This window comes from Trachemys scripta, chromosome 3, assembly GCF_013100865.1.
Source record: "Trachemys scripta elegans isolate TJP31775 chromosome 3, CAS_Tse_1.0, whole genome shotgun sequence".
Taxonomy (NCBI): Eukaryota; Metazoa; Chordata; order Testudines; family Emydidae; genus Trachemys; species Trachemys scripta.
This window is the reverse complement of record NC_048300.1, coordinates 92,680,376-92,706,440: the sequence shown is the minus strand read 5'-3', so window position 1 is coordinate 92,706,440 and position 26,065 is coordinate 92,680,376. Positions and strand designations below refer to the sequence as shown.

At 41.8% G+C, this 26,065-nt stretch overlaps 1 protein-coding gene across 10 annotated transcripts in view; it reads left to right on the top strand.

The window, feature by feature from the left end:
• ESR1 (estrogen receptor 1) overlaps positions 1–25,660 on the top strand; it is a 287,989-nt gene extending 262,329 nt beyond the window's left edge. For all 10 annotated transcript variants that reach the window (XM_034765395.1, XM_034765393.1, XM_034765387.1 and 7 more), the window contains 3 exons: positions 5,962–6,095; positions 21,082–21,265; positions 22,607–25,660. In XM_034765395.1, coding sequence (XP_034621286.1) covers positions 5,962–6,095; positions 21,082–21,265; positions 22,607–22,838 — 550 coding nt within the window. In that variant the 3' untranslated portion in view covers positions 22,839–25,660. The remainder of the gene's footprint in view (positions 1–5,961; positions 6,096–21,081; positions 21,266–22,606) is intronic.
• The last annotated feature ends 405 nt before the right edge of the window (positions 25,661–26,065 follow it).

The following is a 26,065-nucleotide window of genomic DNA, read 5'->3' as shown; positions in this document are numbered from 1 at the left end:
AGGCCGTAGCGCTCGGCTCTTAAACAGAGCCGAAGAGTCAGGGAGGAGCAGAGCCGCCGCGGGAGGGGAAGTGCCTGGGCGGCATTTTCCCAGACACGTTCGGCTTTTTGGCAATTCCCCCCAGACGGGGGTTTGAGTGTCGAAAAGCCGGACATGTCTGGGAAAAAACGGACGTATGGTAACCCTATTTTATCTGCCCCAAAGTTCTGGGTTTCAGTTTTTCCTGCTTGGTTCCCACCCTCCTGGAGTTACCAGCTAAAACAGTGGTTCTCAAACTTTTGTATTGGTGACCCCTTTCACACCGTAAGCTTCTGAGTGCGACCTATTTAACACTATTATAAATGCTGGAGGTGAAACGCAGTTTGGGATGGAGGTTGACAGCTTGTGACCCCCTCCCCCCCATGTAATAAACTCAGGAGTCATGAGGGGTCACGACCGCCAGTTTGAGAACCCCTGAGCTAGACAGTTGAACCCAGCATGGTCAGAGGTAAAGGATAATACGGTTGTCATTCACATTGAAGTTTTAAGTACCATCTGATGCTATTGTCTCCTGTGTAAATGCAAATAATCCCTGCTTAATTTAACCCTGTGTAATTATATAACAAACCCCACAATAATACCAAAACAGATAACATGTAATATTTGTGAAATATTAGACAGCTCTTGCATCCTTTATAAATAATATAGTGCATTATGGCTGTTCTGAATTGCTTTATTATCTGTTCCCAGTCCTCATGCATTTTGCTGCTGCTGTTTTGTTTTGATATTTCCCATGTAGGCTGAGAATGAGTCACTGTGCTTTTATGGTGGTTGCAGCTAGTGTATCCTCTTGTATAATTTTCTGTGTTTGCCATCCAGTTACTACAGTGATAGTTGCTACATAAATATACTGATGGATTGTACAGGTTAATTATTTCTTTTTAACTTAAAGGGTATTTACTACAACAATCCCCAAATGACATCTCATATCATAGCATCCTGAGGCAGAGTTAAAAATGGGCCCAAGCTTTCAGATCCAGAATAGTGTTCGAATCCAAACATCTCCAAAGTTTGAGGTTAGTTTGGAACTGATGCTCCAATTTGGCCTCTTAGAGAAAAAGATTGGAGTTGCAAAGACCCAAACTAAACTTCCCCACTATTTGGGGGCAAGCAGACTTCATTCCACCTATTAGTTTGGGCCCAGTTCTAATCACCATATTGCTAGTGACTCTTAGACTGTGATTCGTACATTGACTCTATTGGCACATGCTTTTGCATAAGTTGACAAAATATTAGTGTTATCTGAACAACAAAAGATAGCTGCTGTTAGGGCTTGAGATATTAAATGAAAAAAAAATCCCCAGTAAATTAAAAAGCAGCAAATACTGAGGAAAATCATACCTACAAAGTCCATACGTAGGACGTGACTGACGAATGTAATACATTTGTTATTTATTTCTAATTAAATAGAAATATGAGGCTCAGAAGTAAGATGTATTAAAGGATTGGGACATAATGTATTAGGAATGAGCAGACCACTATGGATAAAGTAGAATCTCCACTCCCTCCAAATCTTTGTCCAAAATTAAATCGGAACCAAAACTAAAGAGCTTTTTGAAAAATGAAAAGTTCATGCTCGGTTACCTTTTTTCATTTTTGTGCACATCTGCACTCAGTGCCAGTTTGAAGCACAAGCTACAACCACAGTAGTCCAAATATAAACCTTTTGGCACTGTCTTTACAGAGAAAACCATCTTGAAAGAGGGTGATGTAAAGGCTTTTATTCTGTATTCAGGTGCTGGCTGTGTATTTGTATACTTGGTTAAAAGGCTCAACACTAGTAAGAAATAATTGCTGGAACTAGACCATTCCATGAACCTCTCCAAGCACTCACTTAAAATCCTTCTTTTTACTATAGTATAACAATAAAGGATCAGGTGACACTGGGGGCTTATAAGTACAGAAATATCTCACACTGAGGGCTAGTCTACACTGGCAACGCTAAAGCACTGCCACGGCAGCACTTTAACATGGCTTGCGTAGTCACGGCAGAGCGCTGGGAGAGAGCTCTAAAAAACCCACCTCCATGAGGTCTCTCATTTCAGAGTAAACAGACAACTGCTGCTTTCACTGCTCTTGACAAAATTAGTAGGGTTGACAAAGTAGAGAATAGCAACTTGAGAGTTCAAGTAGTGATTTTCAAGTTTGTCACTTAATTTAACTTGACATCATGTCCCATACTGTGCTATACTTAGCCTACACTGGTTTAAATAGATGTACAAGCTCTAAATGTTTGAAAATACTCTTGTTGGAAAAATGAAAGGCAACAGAGCAGACCTCTGACAGCGGCTGTGTTAACTGTATCAATATATCTCACAATGTGCAACAGCCAGCTACCACAATACAAAGGGGAAAGTAAATGAGAGATGTGAAGGGTTGGTAATACAGAGTGCAACTATGAATTACAGGTTCCTGATTGTGGGCAACACAGAAGAGGTAGAAGTTTTGAGCTACATTTGAAAAAGGGATGAGGAATCAGGAGGGATGAGAGCAGATTTCACCCAATAATTGCTGTGGTAGCAGCAAAAGAGCAACCTCTGATATAGGTCAACACTGGAGAAAGGGGGTGTGACACATGTGAGACTTTGGAAACATGGAATATTCAAAGTGTATTATAAGGAGACACAGATGCCACAGAGATATGGTATATTCAAAGACTATAATATTTATGTGTTTGATCCATCTTTATGAGCTTGCAAGTGATTGAGATTGGATTTCTAACTCAAGGGGTAAGATAAAGGAGGTGTCTGGCAGGAACTAAAGTCAACGAGAGGTAATTAATGAAAATCTCCAATACTGAAAACAATGTAGGTAACGAGTCATTTTGAAGTTTCACTCCCTGGAAATAGCTCAAGAGGCCTAACATGCAAAATGCCTGAAAGTTGATAAAGTCCCATTCCTAACTTAAAAAGAGGGTGTCACTCACACTTGATCCAAGAACTGACATAAGTCTATGACCAGAGACAGGCCCTATGAGAGGACCTGAAGTATACTAATCCTATGAGGGGCTCCATGTAGAAGATGGCTGACCAGCTGGTAAGCTAAAAATGCAGATAAATTGTTTGTTTTTATTATATGTTTTCTCTGAATTGCTTTTGTTCTGAATAAATAACACTTTTCTATCAGAGCTGACGGTCACTGATAACCCTAGTATTGCTCCTGAGAGAGTGGAAGTACAGATGCTGAACTGAGATCAGATATGGTGAGGTGATCACAGTGAATTGCAGGAGTCTATAGCCTAAGTCCCCAGTTTGAAGAGAGAGGATTGTTGCCTCAGAAATAGGTGATTGCTGAGTGTGGTGCTCTCAGATAGGCCATGAAGGAGTCAGAGGTGCATTTATGTTGGGAACTGTGACAGGGAGCATAGGGAGAGATGAAATCATGGAGATATATTGGGATCATGAGGGTTCTTTAAGATGAGGAGAGCAATCTTGAGTGGGCAGGGAGTTAATGGATAATCAAATATTCACTGAAGTTTTCACTTTCCTTCTTAAACCATGATACAGACATCCCAGAATTTCTTCCCCATAAGTTCTGTCATATGAGCATTCTATTAATGGCTTATACTCTAAGCCTTCTAATGCATGCACAGTTGGTCAAACTTTAAAAATCCTTGTGACTGACAGGATCTCTGAAATGAAACCAACAAATAGCAGAGAGTCCTCACCAGAGAAGTTTCTTATTTTCTCTTCTGGAACAGATATTAATTCAAAGGGCATAATTTATCAGCAAAGGGCATTAAGAGCCTATTGGCCATCCTGGCAATATTAGGCTCCTGGCCAGATTTTTTTCAAAGCTGCCAAGCATCTGCAGCTCCCATTGACTTCAGTGGGAACTGAAGTTGCTCCACACATCTGTGAAGAAGGCACAAGTCTCATAAGCCAATATTTTCAAATCTGGGAACTTAGAGTTAGGCAACTAAACCCACATTGACACCTAATTAAAAAAAGTTGGATTTTTCTGAGGGTCTATAGTATCCGCAAATGCCATTGAAGTAAATGGGAACTGCAGGTGCTCCGAATCTCTGAAATTCAGGTAATATTTTTGTAGGTGCTTAAATGTGAATTGAGTACTTTTTAGACACAAGTTCAAAAATTAAGGCCATAATATTGCAAATAACTAAATGATAAATTTTTAAGATTTTTGCTGAGGCCAAAGTAATCTAAATTTTTAGCCTTACAGTGGAGCCACTTGACAAGACATCCTTGATTGGAATATTGAACTTGTGAACGAATAGCGGTTAAAATATCTAAATAGGTCAGTATCGTTACTCCTGAAGTTCAGAATCAGTCCAGACTGTGTGATATTCTTAGGTGCTTTAAGCTGAAAACTGGCCGATAGTAGCTAGATGGCTTTTGAGGAGCAAGTATATTTCTTACACAGCCTCCTTAATGGTCTGCAATGGAAACATTCTTTAGAATATGCCAAGAGCCAATGCATACTGAAATCCTGTTCTTACTGCTAGCTATCCATAATTCTTATCTCATTTTTATCTGGGAATTTGCAAACTGTTGAAATGAAGACTTTTAGCTCCTCTGAAACCTTGCACAATTCTACATATGGAGGTTTAATTCTGCTCCACTTTAACACAAAACTACTAGCTGCTCTGCCAGAAACAAAGAAGCTGAACAGAACAAGATGCCTGTCTTATTATAAAACTTCATGTAATGATTCAAGGGTTTTGTTTTCTGAGGATGTACATTTTAACAAGTAGAGATTTGAGGAAAAGCATGAATTGTATGTATCTTTTACCCCTTGCTTTGCATTAGTAATTATTTTATTTGCCCATGAAAATCTTTAACACCTCTTTTCTTTTCACTTTCTTGATGTCCATACAGAGAGGTACATCTTACCTTACCAATGGACAGGCTTTCCACTCTATTTTACCCATGCAGAGTTTCACAGTCTTGCTGCTGTGATGTTAGTGAGTCAATACTGAGGCTGAGCAGCAGCTGCTGTTGCAAATGACCACACCCTGTGTCTTAGCTGTTGTTGCTGCTCTGAAATCAAGTGACTGATAACTAGAATTTTGAGAGAGACCCACTCCAGAACAGGCAATAGCCCAATGGTTAGGGCATTAACCTGGACCGTGAGTGCCTCATTCAGAGCAGGGACTTAAACTTCGGTCTCTAACCTCCCAGGTAAATACCAGGCTATAGAGTCACTCTCGTTCTTCCTCTTCCTCCTCTTCTCCATCCATGAATATTTATTTATACTAACTACTACTCTGCATCTGAACCATCTGATTTAATCACCCAGAGTCTGTCATTGTGAACAGTGGATTGTGGATTAAATGCCATTGTTAGTGGGCTGGTTCGATGCTTTACAGCATCACTGAGCTTTGTCTTGAGATAAACAAAATCATATAATGTCATGACATGAGTGCCATTAAATAATAAGGGACTCCTGAATCATTACACTAATGTAAGAGAAATATGAGTAACATGTCAGAATACTAGTTTACAATGCCAACAGGAAAAGATTAAGGAGAAGTACTGTCAAGCATAAAGAAAAATGTTTGAGGGGTTATGTAAAGAAAGAGTAAAGAAAAAGAAGAGAAGACAAATTAATCAAAGCAGTAAAGGGGAAAAGAAAAAAGGAAAATATCATTTAAAAATATCTTTGTTCTTAAGATCGTTTGCTCACAGGAAGTTAACCTTCATGATGACTCCTATTGGTGTACAGACCATTAAGTAATTAGCAACTCTTTTGGAAAAATAAACATTTCTATATTTTAGCTTTGAGATGTTGGCCCTTATCCACTGCCTTCCACTTTGTTTAGACACGTTGGTGCAAAGTGAGCACAGTGAGTAAATGCACTACACAATCAGAATGGAGTGGATAATTAAGAAGTCAAAGTGTAGTGGAAGGACCTCTTTGTTTGGATAAATCTGTGAAATCCCTGTGGTTGTGTTCTTGCAGGAATCAAGGGAAGTGCGTAGAGGGCATGGTGGAGATCTTTGACATGTTGCTGGCCACTGCTGCTCGGTTCCGTGTGATGAATCTCCAGGGGGAGGAATTTGTGTGCCTTAAGTCAATCATCCTGCTCAATTCAGGTAAGTGGCATGTTCACATATAACACTTTTATAATTTAATTAATTACTATTGCTGTTTGATTTCAGTTGTTATTTGGATGCCAAAAGAGGCTGGATCAGAGCATTAGACAGGGAATTTGTGATGTAAAGCCTTAAGGCAAAGACAGACAGTGTAAACTTTTGCAGTACAAGAGGGAGCCAGGGAATTAATTAAAAAAGGAGTTGATATACTGAAAGCAACGGACCTGAAGGATGATTTGGGCAGTATTTTCGATGGATTGGGGGTGGGTCAAGATTAGTATGAAAAAGATCTGAGAGGAGGTGATGACAGTAGTTGAGGCAACCCTCATAATGTCAAGAGGTGATTCTAATTTTAGTTTTAGAACTGGAGCGTAAACATTCCTGTTTAGGTGGTAAAACTAAGGGAAGGGATGGCAAAGGCATGGCTAAATTTGTCAGAACTTATGTAAAGACCTTGAGGTTGAAATGGCCAAATAAAGCTGAGAAGTAAGGCACAAAAAGAAAGGATCTCGCATCTCTGACCAGAAGGTTTTGTCTGTTTAAAATGAGAGAAAATAGAAAAAGATTTATTCTAAATGCAGGCTGAAGCATACAGCACTTTTCTAAAGCCATAATGTTAAGTTCTGTTAAATGAGGCTCTACTTCCAGAAGTGATTACAGAAAATTGGCACCACCTTAAACTCATAGACTTTTAGGCCAAAAGAGACCATCGCGATCATCTAATCTGACCTCCTTCACATTGTAGCCACAGAACCTCACCCACCCACTCCTATAGTAGCTCCATACTTCTGGCTGAGTTACCGAAGTCCTCAAAGCTTGATTTAAAGACTTCAAATTGCAGTGAATCCACCATTTACTCTAGTTCCATGGTTCTCAAACTTTTGTATTGGTGACTCCTTTAACATAGCAAGCCTTTGAGTGCGATCCCCCTTACAAATTAAAAACACATTTAAAAAAATATATTTAAGACTATTATAAGTGCTGGAAGTGAAGCAGGGTTGGAGGGGTGGGTGGAGGCTGATAGGTTGCGACCTGCATGCAATAACCTCATGACCTCCTGAGGGGTCCCAACCCCCAGTTTGAGAACCCCTGCTCTAGTTCAAACCAGCAAGTGACCTGTGGCCCATGCTGCAGTGGAAGTTGACAACCCCCTAAGTATTCTACCAATCTGTCCTGGTGGAAAATTCCTTCCTGACCCCATATATGGCAGTCTGTTAGACCTTGAGCATGTGGGCAAGACCCATCAGCCAGACATCTAAAAAGAATTCTCTGTAGAAACTCAGAGCCCTCCCCCTCTAGTGTTCCATCTACAGGCACTGGAAATATTTGCAAATAACAGTTGTAGATGGGCCATGTGCCATTGTAAGCAATCTCATCATACCATCCCCTTCATAAATTTATCAAGCTCTATCTTATAACTTAGGTCTTTTGTCCCCACTATTCCCCTTGGAAGGTTGTTTCAGAACTTCACTCCTCTGGTGGTTAGAAGCCTTTGTATAATTTCAAGCCTAAACTTGTTTGTGTCTAGTTTATATCCATTTGTTCTTGGCCAATGCCAATGCTTAACTTAAATAACTCTTCTCCCTCCCTGGCATTTATCCCTCCGATGTATTTATAGAGAGCAATCATATCTCCCCCCAGCCTTCATAGAATCACAGAAGATATGGGTTGGAAGAAACCTAAGGAGGTGATCTAGTCCAACCCACTGCTCAAAGCGGGACCAACCCCAACTAAATCATTCCAGCAAGGGCTGTGTCAAGCCGGGCCTAAAACCTCTAAGAATGGAGATTCCACCACCTCCCTAGGTAACCCATTCCAGTGCTTCACCACCCTCCTAGTGAAATAGTTTTTCCTAATATCCAACCTAGACCCCCCGTACTGCAACTTGAGACCATTGCTGCTTGTTCTGTCATCTGGTACCACTGAGAACAGTTTAGCTCCATCCTCTTTGGAACCCCCTTTTAGGTAGTTATAGGGTGCTATCAAATCCCCCCTCACTCTTCTCTTCTGCAGACTAAATAAGCCCAGTTCCTTCAGCCTCTCCTCATAAGTCATGTGCCCCGGCCCCCTAATCATTTTCGTTGGCCTCCGCTGGACTCTCTTCAATTTGTCCACATCCTTTCTGTAGTGGGGGGCCCAAAACTGGACGCAATATTCCAGATGTGGCCTCACCAGTGTCAAATAGAGGGGAATAATCACTTCCCTCAGTCTGCTGGCAATGCTCCTACTAATGCAGCCCAATATGCCACTAGCCTTCTTGACAACAAGGGCACACTGTTGACTCATATCCAGCCTCTCGTCCACTGTAATCCACAGGTCCTTTTCTGCAGAACTGCCACTTAGGCCTGGTCTACGCTAGGAGGTTATGTCGAATTTAGCAGCGTTAAATCAAATTAAACCTGCACCCGTCCACACAACGAAGCTATTTAGTTCAACATAGAGGTCTCTTTAATTCGATTTCTGTACTCCTCCCCGACGAGGGGAGTAGTGCTAAATTCGACATGGCCATGTTGAATTCGGGTAGGTGTGGATGGAATTTGACGCTAATAGCTCCGGGAGCTATCCCGCAGTGCACCACTGTTGACGCTCTGGACAGCAGTCTGAGCTCGGATGCTCTGACCAGCCACACAGGAAAAGCCCCGGGAAAATTTGAATTCCTTTTCCTGTCTGGCCAGTTTGAATCTCATTTCCTGTTTGGGTATCGTGGCGAGGTCAGCAGCACTGGCAACGATGCAGAGCTCTCCAGCAAAGGTGACCATGCAATCGCAGAATAGAAAGAGGGCCCCAGCATGGACTGATCGGGAAGTCTTGGATCTGATCGCTGTGTGGGGCGATGAGTCCATGCTTTCGGAGCTGCGATCGAAAAAACGGAATGCGAAGATGTACGAGAAGATCTCCAAAGCCATGACACAGAGAGGATACAGCCGGGATGCAACGCAGTGCCGCGTGAAAATCAAGGAGCTGAGACAAAGGTACCAGAAGATCAAAGAGTCAAACGGACGCTCCGGATCCCAGCCCCAGACATGTCGTTTCTACGAGGCACTGCATTCCATTCTAGGTGCGGCCACCACCACTACCCCACCACTGACCGTGGACTCTGAGGATGGGATATTGTCGACGGCCGCTTCCTCGGAGATGTTAGGGGACGGGGAAAATGAGGAAAGAGATGAGGAGGACGAGGCTGTCGACAGTGCTTACAACGCTGATTTCCCCGACAGCCAGGATTTCTTCATCCCCCTCACAGAGATCCCCTACCAACCCTCCCCAGGTATAATCCGGACCCTAAATCAGGGTGACCAGTCGGCAAGTGTTTTAAACATGTAAACATTTATTTTGAACAGAACAGGAATATTAACAATGGGTTTTTCATGATTAGTTTGCCCTAGGCACTCTACTTTTTAGTCCTTGCCAGTGCAGCTACTGGATAGAGCTGAAATCCTCATGGGACATCTCCACGAAGCTCTCCTGGAGGTAATTGGAAAGCCTTCGCATGAGGTTCCTGGGGAGAGCGGCCTTATTGCGTCCTCCGTGGTAGGAAACTTTTCCGTCAGGCTATCATCAAGTACTCTGGGATCATTGCCTCTCACAGCATGGCGGCATACGGCCCTGGTTTTTGCTGGCTTTGACGCAGCATGCGGTCTTGCTCTGTGTCAGAAATCCTCATCAGAGTGATGTCGCTCATGGTGACCTGCTTTGAATTAGGGGAATGTTAGTATTGGGACTGCTTGCCTGTTCCTTTACATAACTGTAACCGGCGGTTACACGAGGTGGAGGCGGGAGAGGGACAGCATACAGAGAGCTTTCTGGGGGACAGCCACGAGCGGGTGGGACGTGGCAGAGTTCATGCTTGCCAGATTGCCGGCAGCAGGAACTGGCCAGCGCTAGGAGCATTGCTTTGAACGTGAAAGGAGGGCCCTGCTATAAACTAAGTTTTAAGCAGCCAAAAGTCTATGGCTTACCATGTCAGCCTGCTACCCAAATTCCGCTGTCCTGCCCCGCTTGTCTGATCTCCACTGCAAGACCCCAGGCACTGAATGCGAAGGCCGAAAATTCGACCTTGTCCTGAGTGCGCATGTGATAGGTGCTGTGCATGGTCTTCTTCACAGAGAAAGACTATGTTCATTGTTCACAAAAATGTATCTTTGGGAGGAATTCACTCCCTTTTTCCCATCCCACAGCTGCGAATGTTTCCCGACCTACCCCGGCATCCCCCTCCCAGAGGCTGGTGCAGATTAGGCGGAGAAAGAAAAGGACACGGGATGACATGTTCTCAGAACTTATGGGCTGCTCCCAAGTCGAGGCGGCCCAGCAGACCCCAGTGGAGGGAGAACATGTCGCAATACCAGCGATCACACAGCGAACGGGAGGAAAGGTGGCGGCAGGAAGACCAGCAGGCAACTCAAACGCTGCTTGCACTAATGAGGGAGCAAACGGACACGCTCCGGCGCCTTGTGGAAGTTCTGCAGGACCGGAGGCAGGAGGACAGAGCCCCGCTGCAGTCTATCTCTAATCGTCCTCCCCCGCCACAAAGTCACACAGCCCCCATACACAAAGTCCCGAAAAGGAGGTGGCAGGCTCCGTTAAAACAACCAGTCAACCACTGCGGACCACTGTAGGAGCAGGAGCATGTCATTCCTCGAGTTTAGAAGCGTTCTTTCCATCACTATGCCCACTCCCCACCACAGTCTGTGTCCCAGTTTCAACACTTTACCGCGAAATTTGTATTAAAAAAGTGGTGTTAATTAACAAAGTTCCATTTATTTTATTTTTAAACGTGTGTTGGAAGGGGGGGAACGGAGTGAACGGGGTATGTAGCTGGAGAGGATAGTCAACATTAAGTGGGTAAAGAAACGGGGGCAGGTTCAGCTTCTCTTTAAACAAACTTACTAGTCACAGGTTACCTGCTCACTGAGGAACCTAGCTTTCAAAGCCTCCCGGATGCACAGCGCGTCCCGCTGGGCTCTTCTAATCGCACGGCTGTCTGGCTGGGCGTAATCAGCAACCAGGCTATTCGCCTCAACCTCCCACCCCGCCATAAAGGTCTCCCCTTGCTCTCACAGAGATTGTGGAGCACACAGCAAGCTGCAATAACAATGGGGATATTGGTTTCGCTGAGATCAGAGCGAGTCAGTAAGCTTCTCCATCTACCCTTGAGACGTCCAAAAGCACACTCCACCACCATTCTGCACTTGCTCAGACGGTAGTTGAAGAGTTCTTTTTCGGTTTCCAGGGCGCCCATATAGGGCTTCATGAACCAGGTCATTAGCGGGTAGGTAGGGTCCCTGAGGATCACTATAGGCATCTCCACATCCCCAACAGTTATTTTGTGGTCCGGGAAGTAAATACCTTCCTGCAGCCATCTAAACGGACCAGAGTTCCTGAAAACACGAGCCTCATGAACCTTGCCCGGCCATCTGACGTTGATGTTTGTAAAATGTCCCCTATGGCCCACCAGTGCTTGCAGCACCATTGAAAAGTACCCCTTTCTGTTAATGTACTGGCTGGCCTGGTGGTCCGGTCCCAGGATAGGGATGTGAGTTCCATCTATAGCCCCACTGCAGTTTGGGAATCCCATCGCGGCGAAGCCATCTATGATGACCTGCACGTTTCCCAGGGTCACTACCTTTGACAGCAGTAGCTCAACGATTGCGTTGGCTACTTGCATTACAGCAACCCCCACCGTAGATTTGCCCATGCCAAAGTGGTTCATGACTGACCAGTAGCTGTCTGGCGTTGCAAGCTTCCAGAGGGCTATGGCCACTCACTTCTGGACAGTCAGGGCTGCTTGCATCCGGGTGTCCTTGCGCTTGGGTAGGGGACAGCAACTCACAAAGTTCCAGGAAAGTTCCCTTACGCATCCTAAAGTTTCGCAGCCACTGTGATTCATCCCAGACCTGCAGCACTATGCGGTCCCACCAGTCCGTGCTTGTTTCCCGGGCCCAGAATTGCCGTTCCACAGCATCAACATGACTCATTGCGACCATGATGTTCATGGCGCGGGTCCCGTGCTTTGTGAGAGGTCTGTGCCCCTCTCAGACTTAATGTCCTCACCGCGCTGCCATAGCCTCCTCGCCCGATTTCTCAGCATCTGACTCTGAAAAAGGTGGATGATAAGGTGCGAGGTATTGACAACAGCCATAATTGCAGTGATGGTTGCAGCAGGCTCCATGCTCGCAGTGTTGTGGCGTCTGCACTGTCACTCACCAGAAAAGTGCGCAAAGTGATTGCCCGCCGGTGCTTTCAGGGAGGGAGGGCGGGAGTGACGGTTGAATGATGACAGTTACCCAAAACCACCCTCGACACATTTTTTGCCCCAAAAGGCATTGGGGGCTCGACCCAGAATTCCAGTGGGCAGCGGGGACTGTGGGATAGCTGCCCACAGTGCACCGCTTCCAATGTCGACGCTTGCCCCGTTAGTGTGGACTCACAAAGTCGAATTACTGTCCTTAGTGTGGATACACACGTTCGACTTCGTAATATCAGTTCCACAAATTCGATTTAAGTAAAATCGAATTACTCTCGTAATCTAGGCATACCCTTAGACAGCAAGTCCCCAGCCTGTAACAGTGCATGAGATTCTTCCGTCCTAAGTGCAGCCTTCAGTTGGTTAGGCTAAACAATCCAAGCTCTTTACGTCTCCCCTCATAAGGTAGGTTCTCCATTCCTCTGGTCATTCTAGTCGCCCTTCTCTGCACACATTTCAGTTTGAATTCATCTTTCTTAAACATGGGAGATCAGAATTGCATGTAGAATTTCAGATCAGGTCTCGTCAGTGCCTTGTATAATGGGTACTAACACCCATCTCTACTGGAAATACCTCGCCTGATTTATCCTCGGATTGCATTAGCGTTTTTCACGGCCACTTCATGTCAGCAGCTCATAGTCATCCTGTGATTGACTAATGCACCCAGGTCTTTCTCCTCCTCTGTTGCGTCCAACTGATGCATCCCCAGTTTATAGCAAAAATTCTTGTTGTTAGTCCCTAAAAGTATGACGTTACACAATTAAATTTCATACCATCTCATTTGCTCCAGTTTTCAAGGTCATTCAGATCTTCTTGTATGCTATTTCTGGTCCTCCTCCATATTGGCAATACCTCCCAAATTTGTGTCATCCACAAATTTTATTAGCACATTATCGCTTCTTCTACCAAAGTCATTAATGAAAATGTTAAGTAAGATTGGTCCCAAGACTGATCTTTGAGGCACTTTATTTGCAACCTCCCTCCAGCCTGACAGGTCTTTCAGCATGACCCACTATACTCTTCCCTTTAACCAGTTCCTTACCCTCCTTTCAATTCTCATATTAACCCCCATCTTCTCTAATTTAATTAATAATTTGCTTGTGGAACTGTATCAAATACTTCACTGAAATCCAGGTAGACTAGAGCTACTGCATTTCTTTTGACCTGAAAATTGGTTTTCTTAAAGAAAGAGATCAGGCTGGTTTGGCATGATCTACTTTCTGTAAAACCATGTTGTATTTTATCCCAGTTACCTTTTACCTCTCTTTTCTTAACTACTCTCTCTCTCAACATTTTTTTCTAAAACCTTCCATACAATTGAGGTCAAACTAACAGGCCTGTAGTTTTGCGGATCACTTTTTTCCGTTCTTAAATATAGGTACTATATAATATATTTGCAATTCTCCAGTCATAGGGTATGACCCCCGAGTTTATGGAGTCATTAAGAATCCTTACTATTAGACTAGCAATTTCATGTGCCAGTTCCTGTAATATTTTTGAATGGAGATGATCTAGGCCTCCTGATGTGGTCCCATTAAGCTGTTTGAGTTTGGCTTCCGACTCAGATGTGGTGATTTCTGCTTCCATATCCATGTTCCTATTAGCCCTGTGCCGCTGCCCCCATAGCTGCTCATTACCTATTTTAAAAACTGAGGCAAAGTATTTGTTGGGCCATACCTAGATTATCTTTAATCTCCACTCCATCCTCAGTATTTAGCAGTGCTGCTGCTGCTTTCCTTGTTTCCTTTTTATTTATATGGCTAAAGAACCTTTTACAATTGTTTGTTTTTTATTTCCTTTGCAAGGTCTAGCTCATCTTGGCTTTTGGCAATTCTCACTTTTTTTCTGATGCTTTCTGACCTCCAAGAGACAGTTTTCCTTGCTGATCCATCCCTTCTTCCATTACTTGAAGGCATTTTGCTTTCTCTTAATAACCTGTTTGAGATGCTTGTTCATCCAGTTTGGTCTGCAACCTTTCCCTACGATTTTCCCCCCTTAGTTTGGGATGCAGGGTTGCAGAATGTTTTGTCTGTTTAAAATTAGATAAAATAGACAAATATTTACTTTAAATGCAAGCTGAAGCATACAGCAATATTCTAAAGTCATAATCTTAATTTTTGTTAAGAGGTTCTACTCCCAAAAGTGATTATATAAAATTGATACCACCTTACCTAACAGTGTCATTTTTAGTCAGAATCTAAAGTAACTTTTGAATAATGTAGAGTTCTGGTAACTGTGGGGTCAAAACAGCCATGGGGGAGCAAACTGGATTCTGTTGTAAAGTGCATAATTATCACAATGGAAAATGATTTTCCAGTGGTACTGGACCACACTCTTATTCTACTTAACCTTAGAGTCTCCTACCCTTCTTCAGGTTATGCCCAAGATGAACACAGAAAGTCAGGTTAGAATCTTAGCCTTCTGACTCACTCCCAGGCTGCTAGGACACTGGCAGTACTTCTCAACAAGTGCTGGGTGGAGAACTGAAACTCTGTTTCTGAAAATTTGGTTTGGTTCCAATTTTGGGACAAAAAACAAGCATTTCAAAATTCTCAGTGAGACAAAAATCTGAAAACTGTTTCATTGCAAAAAATCAAATATTCATTTTGAAATTATCAAAATGAAATAGTTTACAAACTCTGTGGGGAAAAAAAACCCAATGATTTGAATTGGATTGGGAAAAAGGAGCTGCTCTGTGTGGCATGCTTACCTGAGCAGCTGTAATGGATCCTCTAAGCCTTTGATAACTGTTTAGAAGGTCACTTAGAGTGGTTGTGAGACACCAGCTAATGGTAGTGTGACATCTTGGTTTCCCCTACTATGAATAGTTTGGAAGGGAGTTCTGAGGCAATTTCTACATGGGAAATCATCTCTACAGTGCCTCATATGTGTGTCCCCACAAATCTCAGCCCAGTCTGGTTTTTAATGAATTTACCAATAGCTTTAGCCACACCATTTTGTCAGTAATTATCACAAAGTGCATCTGAGGTGACACAGTTATTCAGCATACTTTAAATTGATATGGCAAACATAATTATCAATGTGATAAATGGAAGATAAAATAACAAAATATAGTCTCTTCAGAAGAGCGAAACATTTTAATACTTCCTGAAAATAAAAAAGATCTGTATAAGTGATTATCATGGCAATTATGATAATTTTTAGCCAATGCATTGAAACTGGATTATCCTCTTTGCATATTGTTGATTTACAAGGAATATCTGATTTAACCCTAGAAAATGATTACTACATCATTCAAGTTTTTCATTCCATTTATGTTTCTTGTCTGTTTTGTTTGACCCACACTTTGAAGTTTCCTTGTTCTGTGATTGGAGTTTAGCAAGTTGACTGTTCCAGGTGCAATGCCATTCAGATTGGCAATACCAGGACTTGCTTAGACAATGTCCTTGCCAGACCTTGCCCACTGTGCTTTGTGGTATCTATCTGGCTTTTGTTATAGAGGGTTTTGTTTTCTTCTTATAATGGGGAAATTGTACAAACTAAGAAGTGAGTGCACTTGGATCTAAATAGTCTGTGGTTGATGTATTCTTACCTCTTGTGTGTATGAGCAAAATAACCGTAATAATAGCATGCACTATTGAAAAACGAATGGAAAGACTTTATTTTCTGCTTATTGAAAGTTTTTATTTTGTATGTGGTGGTGTGTTATTAAAGAAACATTTTATTGTAATGATTTTGGGATGGTATGGCTGCATTACTCACTCAGCACCAAAGAGAACAACTCTGCAGCCTTCAGAGGGAGAGAGAGACAGGGCTAGCAGCATATGCTGTGTGTCCTTTGGAAATATATGTAGCAAAACTTCATACACTCTCCCCCACCTCCTAGTTATACTGGGCTGTGAGATATCAGAACTTTAATCAGGTTCTGGAGTGAATATTGCCCAGAATTCACCTCAGGTCAATGTCACTTTTTTGTGGATGGTTTAGATCCTCTTGTGTGTACACATTATGGTTCATTTGTTAATTACACAATCACATACTGGTTTTTCCACAGGACTCTACCTCATTCAATGTCTAGGATGGCCAGTGCTTTGGGAATGAATTAGGGTTGTATAGAGGTGTCTGTAAGACTCCTGTTGCTTGTTTATTGCCGAAATGTGTGTAGAGAAAAAGGTAATGGGCCACAGAAAGAGAAAGGATAACATTGTGGTTAAGCTCTTAAATACCACCCTGAATAATTGTATTGTATCCCTGCCTCTGCCACAGAGTTCTTGTGTGATGCTAGGAAAGTCTCTTAAACCAAAGTTTTCCCAGGTGGTCACGAACTGTTAATTTTATGGGTGCCTAACCTGAGACTCCTGGGCCTGATTTGCAAAAGTGCTGAGCTCTCGCAACTGCAGATGAATTGAGTGAGAGCTGCAGCTTCTTAAAACCCCTTGCAGTATGGTCTGAGGAATGAACTTGGCTTAGGAGAAAGGAGGCCCTGTGTTTGAAACCTAGGCAAGTCACTTTGTGTTTCAATTTCCCCATCTATAAAATGGGGTCATAGTATTTCACCCACCTACCTCACAGGGGTGTTGTGATGATGAATTATCTGTACAGTGCTGAAAACATATAAAGTGCTAAAAAATGCTAAGTACTCTGTGAAAAATCAGGTTTTCAGTGTCTCAAGCTGGCTGTCCAGTGATTGAGCCACCCACAAAAAAATGCTCGCAAATTTTGCCCTTAATCTCTCTATGCCTCAATTCTCCATCTTTAAAAACTCCCCCTCTCTCCAGGGATGTCATAAAGATAAATTAATGAATATTTGTGATGCACTTAGAAACTACTATGGTAAGTGTAATAAAAAAAGAAATGAGTAATTCTGTACTTCGTGTGTGGTAAATCATGCCTGTGGCCACACATTGAATGAGGAGGATAAAAAGAAATAATTTACAGCTACCTCATTCCCTGTATGCAGAAGGAGATGGGATTCCTGTGGAAAATATACAGAAAACATACAGACATTATATTTGGAAAAATAACCTATAAAAATACACATGAATCTCACATAGCAAGAGCAGATGAAAAATGCACACACAAATCTTGGAAAAACTTATTGAGAACCATGTTACACAAATTACATATACATGGAACAAACACAATTGATCTCAAGAGGATTTAAATGTGTTTTCAGCCAATTTGAATTAGCCATAAATATTTAAAATCAATCTCAAATCTAATCTGTTAAATTGTATTTCCAAGGTGTTGTGTAGATTTACTGCACCAGACAAATGATTTGTATTAAGTCTAGAACACTTTCCTTTTCCTGGAATTTTTAGTGCATGGTCACATTAGAGAATATTGAGATTAATTGTAGACAAATAGGGCAGGAAGGGACCTCAAGAAATCATCAAGTTCATCCCCCTATGCTATAGCAGAACTAAGTAATTCTAGACCATCCCTGACAGGTGTTTGTCCAACATGTTCTTAAAAACCTTCAATGATGAGGATTCCTTGATAATATCATCATCTAATATCTAATTCCACAATTCCTCCACCACCAATCAGGCCTCTGTCCCTTTTCACTGTTTCTTGTAACTTCTTTCTTTCCCTGTGCCTTAATAAGAAAAAAGTTAGTGACTTTTTTTTTCTTAAAGCCTCTCTCCCTCTGTATGGAGAAGTAAGAGTTTGTATTTGCACTGCAAGATACACTATATTGATACCATTTGTGAATTTCTCCCAAGATACCATGGCGACAGCTTGTCTCTTATAACTAGGACAATGCTGCCGTTTCAATAATAAAACAGAATCTGTCCCTCCAGGGCTGCAGAAAACGAAATAAACCCTTCAGCTGCAAAACAAAGCTGTATTTTGAAAAGCACATTCAGTTCAGCAGTGCAGTGCTTCAAGGGCTCTTCCTTACCATTGGGGTCAAGGAGAACAAGCACCAGAAACACAAAGGCAGCAACATAATCGGAGTTCTTGCTGTTGGATTGGGTCTGATAAAAGGATCAGTGGTATGTGGCAAAGTGATCTCTGGAAACCAATATGGTGTTATTTCTGTCAAGACAGAAAATTAATTTAATTGGTTTGCCCATGGAGACTGACAGAACTGAGTTAGTTGTATGAATACTTCAGGGAGAGTACTATACAGCCTTAAAACCACTTGGTGGATGGCTTCAGGGACATCATAACCACCTGTTGTTCTTTGCCATTGATATCATGGATTTTAAACATCCTTATGTCAGTGGTTTTCAACCATTTTTTCATTTGCAGACCCCTAAAAAGTTTCAAATAGAGGTGCTGATCCCTTTGGAAAACTTAGACAGTCTGCGGACCCCCAGGGGACTGTGGACCACAGGTTGAAAACCACTGATGTAGGTCATCATGTCTTGTAAGAGATGAAACATGCAGGGTGGGATGTTGAATGGCCAGTAGTGGTCTTCGGATTCCAAGGCTGAACAGACACTGTACACTCCATTTGTGTGGCTCTAGACAGGGTGAAATGGGCTTTCTCCTCAACAATCGCATCCAAAACGTCTGTCATTACCATTTGCCTACAGCATATATGGTAACATACTGTTTAGCCCCCTCCACGAATCCATTTGAAGCACAGCTTTGCCTTATTGGCACAGAATGTGGGCCTTACCCTTGCAGTGGCTGTGGTTTTCCCTGTGTCTCTCCTTCCATGATGTTCAGGATATTGGATTGTTATACAGAGTTGAAAGAAAACAGTTTTGAAGGTACTTACTTAATCTTAGATTTTCTGCTTCAGGGCTTCGAGACTGCTTTAAGGCAGCCGGTCTTGCCTTGCTGAGCGAACTTTTCTGAAGGCAGCAGCCCTTCTTTCTGGTGATGAACAGCTGATATTCCTGTTTCTGAAATGCCTGCTCAGTGAGGAAAGGCAGCAGTAGTCACCTGGCAGCAGTGAGATAACCGCTAGCTGTCTTTCATTCAACATTTAATTAGTAGGGGTTGCCAATTGTCCAAGTCTTTGGGCATTTTTTGGGTGTTTGTTTTGATATTTTTAAACAAAGCTCTTCTGTGGCTCCTATGCTAAAGAAGTGTGAGACCTGGCAGGACTCCTTCCTTTTGAGAGGGTTTTAGAACTCATGAATACTTTAGGAATTCCTCCTAGTTTCAAACACATGGCAGTAGCCACTGGCCAAGCTGAGCTGTGCTGGTGCTACTTATGGGACTATGAAAACATTTCCCACTAATGGATTAAGCCCAATGAGTCAGAATTAGGAAATTAGTCCCTCTAGAATATTGCTAAACCATAAAACCTGTTAGTAGCATGGATGTGTGGAGGGTTGAAAATCATTTGGCTAAGAAAGGTCTAAGGCCCTTGTTCTCTTCAATGGAATTGCTCCAGTCTGAAAAATGATCTAGGACAAGCAGTCACTGCTTCATATTTCTAAAACAACTTCATAGCAATAGTCCAGTGCAGGCAAACGAATAAAAGGAAGAGCTGCAACTGCTGCCTTCCAGAGGCCACCCTGTAATAGCTGTTCTGTTCTCGGTCAGTAGGATAGATTCTGATCTCACTTACTCTGGTGTAAATGCCAATGAAATCAACAGAATTTCACTTACGGTCATTATTATTAATACAATTATTTCTGATGGTGTCCAAAGGAGCTCTAGATGCCTCTCAATACAGATGGAAAACATGGTTCCTGTAGCAAGCAGCTAACAAATGTGAGGGACTAGGAGATGACAAGACAGTAGAGGTGGGGACAGGAGTAACTTCAAACAGATTACATAATTACTCAATGAGGTGTAATACACAGCATGATGGAGCAAGGAAAGTGGGAAATTTATTACAACTATAGTAAATTGATCTCTTACTTGGGTTTAAACCTGGAGTAACTGAACTCATAATCTGGCCCATTATCTCCAGTTCCACTTGACTGTTTCTCCAGATGCTGTCATCACTACTACACTGACTGCTGATTTATTTTCAGATTGCACCAGTGCTGTCAGTCTGCATTGAAAGAAATAGTAAACTGCAAGTGCTAGATTTTATTGTGGATTGTTTAGGACAGTGTGTGGCTTGGAATTTATAAAGAATGGAGTTTAGTCTTTCACAAACCCCACCCATCTTGTTTGAACAATACAGTAACTGACCTAATAGCATCACTTGCCTGGGGGGGAAAAAAGATTCTTTGAAATAGCCAGAGACCCTAAAACATGGAGCAGGTGGGATTAAGGGTGCAGGGCAATTGTCCCTTTCAGTCACTTTGGTTATCCCACAGTATGTGCATTTATGAGAAACACTTTTCCTCATGCCAAAACATTTTTCTACCTTGTTTTATTCTAGGTACAACATAAAGGACTCCAACCAAAGTGCCAATCAGTTTGCTTTCACCATATCCTCTTTTTGTGTGTGTGTGGGAGAAGTTGGGTTGGTTTGTGCATGAAAGCCACCACCGTTTGATAATCTCTGGGAGCTGAAGCAGCAGGAGTAGAGGAGGCTTAACAAGAAAACTGATTGATTATTGTTTCTTACTCATATTTGCAGTTTGGGTTGTATAATAATTTCTGAGTATACCCATTGTTTTGTTTTTCATCTAGACCAATGTGTCCACTCCTGATTCTCACCATTGTCATTTTAGAGAGACCTCCATTCTTTCCTTAGCCATGTTCTCTTTAGATAGATCTCTTCTGGCAGTAAGAGGTTACAGACAAAGTTCACAGTGCGGTTGGCTCTCATGCCTCTTCTGGCCTCTTAAGATACCAGTCTATGAGACTGTAGCTGTGAAAATCTAATCTCTCTTTGTGTTGTTCCCCTCCCCCCAGGTGTGTATACATTTCTTTCCAGCACCTTGAAATCTTTGGAAGAGAAGGAGCATATTCATCGTGTTCTGGACAAAATCACAGATACATTGATTCATTTGATGGCCAAGTCGGGTCTCTCTCCAGATCAGCAACACAGACGACTGGCTCAGCTCCTCCTCATACTCTCGCACATCAGGCACATGAGGTGAGAGAGTGCACATGCAGCCTTCTTCCATTGTACAAGGCAACTATGCAAAGTTCAGCATTCAGGGAAGGTTTTGCTCTGTTGATAGAGCCAGATTCTGATAAACTCATGTTGAATAGTAACTTACTCCACAAGTGGTCTTTTCCTTCATAGACTACTTGTGGGGCACCATGCTAGTCAGTGTGAATGAGGGTGTCACAGTGTGGCCCATAATTCCGAAATACAAATAGCCCTTCTGCTTAATATCATGTGGGAGGGGAAACTGTCCCTAACACTATTTGTTTCTTGTGCTCTTTATGGTTCCTCTGCTTCTGGTGTCACTATACTGCAAATGGGTCTGATGGTGGAGGCAGGACCTGATTGTTGTTGTGTTATACACAATGTCTTACTCTGTTTATAACATACCGAGGAAATTGCAACAGTATATAACACCCCAGTTCTGCAACCCCTACTCACATTGATAGGGACAGGCAATATCAAAGTAGGGGATTCAGACTCTATCTCCATGATTTTTAATAATAATAAACAGAGGTGATGTGTTTGAAGAATTTAATTTACTCTTAGTCTAAGCAAAAGGTCTATAAGATAAGAATGGCCCTACTGGGTCTGACCAAAGGTCCATCTATCCCAGTATCCTGTCTTTCGACAGTGGCCAGTGGCAGGTGCCCCAGAGGGGATGAACAGAACAGGTATCATCCAGTGATCCATCCCCTGTCGCTTATTCCCAGCTTCTGGCAAACAGAGGTGAGGGACACAACCCTGATCAATTCAGTTATTCAGTTCTTGAAGTGAAATTGGGCTCCTATACCTTATAGCTGAAGTGTTAGAAATCTGACAGTTCTAAACAGTTCTAAACTGTTTATTTTTAAGGTGCCAAAGCACACTGGTTGGCTGGTGAATGGAGTTAGGGTTCCTTCATCCCACTACATAAGTGGCATTTAAAATAGTGGCAAGCGTCACTAAAGTTACAAATGTGGGTGGTGAAAGGGTTAATAACAATCCCTAATTTTTTTTCCTGTCAGAACTGATCTAAACGTTCAGGCAAAGAGTGGTGGTTTGTTTTGGTTTTTTTGGTTTTGTTTGTTCTTTTTACTTTTGTAAACTTTAAGTTATTTTTCTTGTTATGGTAAGTCTAACAATCATTGATTTGGTAGTTTATGGGCTGGATACACGATTACCATTAAAAGCCAACACTTTGTGGGGGAAACTGTGATATCTTAGGTATCATTGTGTAATAACTGTTGCCAGATGGTGGCTTTTTAATGGCAATCACTATAAATATTATGGAGTGGCATCTCATTATGGAGTGTCCTCTGACTTTGTTTTCATTGCAATCCACAGCAATAAAGGGATGGAGCACCTATACAACATGAAGTGCAAAAATGTAGTCCCGCTTTATGATTTATTGCTGGAAATGCTAGATGCTCACCGATTGCATGCCCCAGCAGCCAAAAATGCTCCCCAGATGGAAGAAGAGAATCGGAATCAGTTGACAACTGCATCAACTTCATCACATTCCTTGCAGACCTTTTATGTAAACAGGGAAGATGAGAATTTGCAAAATACAGTATGAGCGTTCACATGTTAAAAAAGCCTACAAGGTTCTGAGAATCCCAACAGCATACTACCTAGTTCATACATCACTTTAGCTAAATTGCCACACGTGTAAACACTCCATTAGGCACCAGTGATTTCCAGTCTGAGTGTTCATTGATCACTTGCTAAAATCCTTAATGGAAGAGGTTTTGTTGTTATGGATGGTCTGCAAGGATGGGAGGCCCACTTAATTTGAAATGGCTCTTATTTACCCCATGCATTAATTAGGGTGAGGATTCCTGGAGTCTTTATCAGCACAAGATTTTGGGCTTTCTTGACTGTTTGCTGGGAATCATTTGAGTCTGGGCCCGAGCTGAGTTTGAGTAGTTGATGTTTCCACTGAAAGGTTGAGTGGCTCCAGGCTGAGCGGCTCCAGGCTGAACCACAAGGAAGCCCCACTAAAGACTGCCTAGTTACATAGCTCAGTTCTTGGTAGATTCCAGCCTGTCATATTCGTACCGTGACAAAGTGCTCCTTTCTGAAAGTAATATTGTTTTAAAATTTCCCTTCCTTGCTGACATCAGCAGATGTTTCCCCCTTCATGAATACATAGAATTTATATCCAGTTGTGGTTATATCATCCAATGGCCATACTGGATTGAATGCACTTAATCTTCTCTTATCTCAGTCCTGGGGTGGGTAGTACTTTGATGGGAAGCCAGCTAGAAAACGTGTGCCTTTCTGTGGATGTATGCCATTGCCTTTAATATTAATAAGTGTTGTCAAACTCTATTCAACTCACCCATCCATTTATTTTGAGGAAGCTTTATGGCTTGTGTTATATACAAGGTCAGACTAGATGATCACAATGGTCCCTTTGGGCCTTGGAATCATGAATGTATGTAATTCCCACTGACACTAATAGGAGTTTAAACCACTTATGAAGGGCATCTAATAAAGGGGAAGATAAACTCTAATCTTCCCTCTACTGGGTACCATTAAAAATTAGGCATTTACCACCCTTTCTAGTATCTCACATTCTAATTAAAGAGAATACTGCAAACATTGCAATAAATGATCATTTCTAATGGTCCCCACTGCAACAAAATAGAACTCCTTGTATGCTGATAAACAACTTGTGGTAGGGAAGAACAGACCTAGAGAGGGACAGTACAAGTTTACGCTGCAAGGCCTAATATACCCTCAGGCATGTGCATCTTGACTTCAGTGGGAGTTGGCGGGGGGGAGGGAAGATGTATATATCAGAACACAGACTTTAGTTCTAAATCTGCAGGTAACTACTAGCTGCATGTGTTGTATTTTTTCAGAATCCCTAGGAAGCTGGTGAGCTCTCAACTTGTGAAGCGCTTTCATCTCATCTTAATTTAACAACCCTCTTGCTAATGCATATCACTAGTTTCATTTCCAGTAGACTCATTTTTTTGTGAATATGATAAAGCACTTGTCTTTGTGCTTATGCAGAGAAAGAATTGGTATTTCTTTGCAATTCATTACCCAAAGGCCATTGGGGGCTCCTAAGTGCCTTGTCCAAAATGTACACATTTGTATTTTCATTTTGTAGCCATTTTTTCGTGTTGAGAAAATCTTGGTGTACTGTATATTATTGACATAAATAAGCAGAGGTGAAGATCTGAATGGGCCACAGGAATCTTGTACCTAAGTTTAAAAGACAAATGTCACCCAATTGTAGCCCAGAGTTGCCCATCAAATATAGTGTGTTAACAACTTCCATGTTCTTTATTATAAACTAGACAGAGCTCCTCTAAACTTCACATTATTTAAATTAATGGCTCCTTCCTTGGTTCTCCCAACAAATAAGCACACTGGGTCAAATTAATCCTTGGATGAATTTAAATAAATGAATTTGGGCCATGGTTTCTGATACTTTAGCCATGGTGAGTAGCACCCTCAGCTGCAAATTGTCCCACTGAAGTCAATGAGTCTGCATATGGGATAAAGTGCTACCCAACATAAGGAAGGGTATCAAAACATGGCCCAGACTATTAAAAATAATTTGACAAATAGGGATGCACACCAGCAACTTGGGATTCTTTGTTAGCCTTGTCCTTTGCAATAAGACCTCATTTAGTTCAAATGTATATTGTAACAAAAGCAGTGGGAGCCCAAGAGAGAAAAATGATTTCCCACAATACATACTTGTAACTTGGAGGCAAGGTCTGTGATCGACATCATTAACTTGTTCAAAACTTAATTTTTTTCTTTAAATAGCACCTTAAATAATGTTATATGTAAAAGACGCATTGCTCACATATCAGACAATTGAATGTAGCCATTCAGTAAACCCAGTTGACAAAGTCTATAATACATAAAACAAAATATGTTTTCATATGCTTTTGAGGTACCATATCACATATGTAGTTATCTGTGCCTGAGGCTAACTGATTGTTAGCTTATATGATGATTATATTTCATATATACTTTTATATTTGCAGTAGATAAGCCAGCACTAACTGAGACACCGAGTGCTGGATATGAAAAAGAAAAATAATATCCTGTAGAGACTACATTTGAGAAGGAAAAATATTCAGGGAAGCTAATTATGCTTTTACCAAACAATAGTAGAGCAGATGAACTTGCTTTGCATAGCAAACCTGTTGCCATTCAAATAACAATCATTTTAAGAAGTTCAGGGCACATGTGAAAGTAGTAATGTGAACTTGCTCATCTGATGATATCTGGGTTTCCAACAGAGTATGAAAGCCACTTCTTGTTTGTAGTGGACTTGATCTTGCAGACTTTGTCTCAGGTAAAACTCCTATGAAAGACAACAGGAGTTGTTCTGAAGTAAAAATAAAACAAACAAAAAAGCAGGAGCAATTTCTTGGTGTTTGTGGTGACTTTCCTGATTTTTCCTTTTTGTACATTTAAGAGATTAGTAGATTAGAAAACGTGTCACTAAGGAAGAAAGAATGAATAGCTTACATTTCTACTGATAATGCCAGGTCAGTATATTTTGCAGTGGAAGCGGTAGGTCTCATACTGGAGTCATGATCTATTTCAATAATTGATTACCAGTATTTTAATTCTTAAAGAGCTGTGCCAAAAATGAAACCAAACATCTAAGAATTAGAACTGTTTCCACCAAAAATCTTGCCCCTCTGAAGTCAATCTAACCATGGACTTAAATGGGAACAAGATAAATCCCTGTTCTTGTGTGTGTGTGTATATATATATATATATATATCCTGCTTTTAAAACTAGGATGCAACCCAATTTAAAACT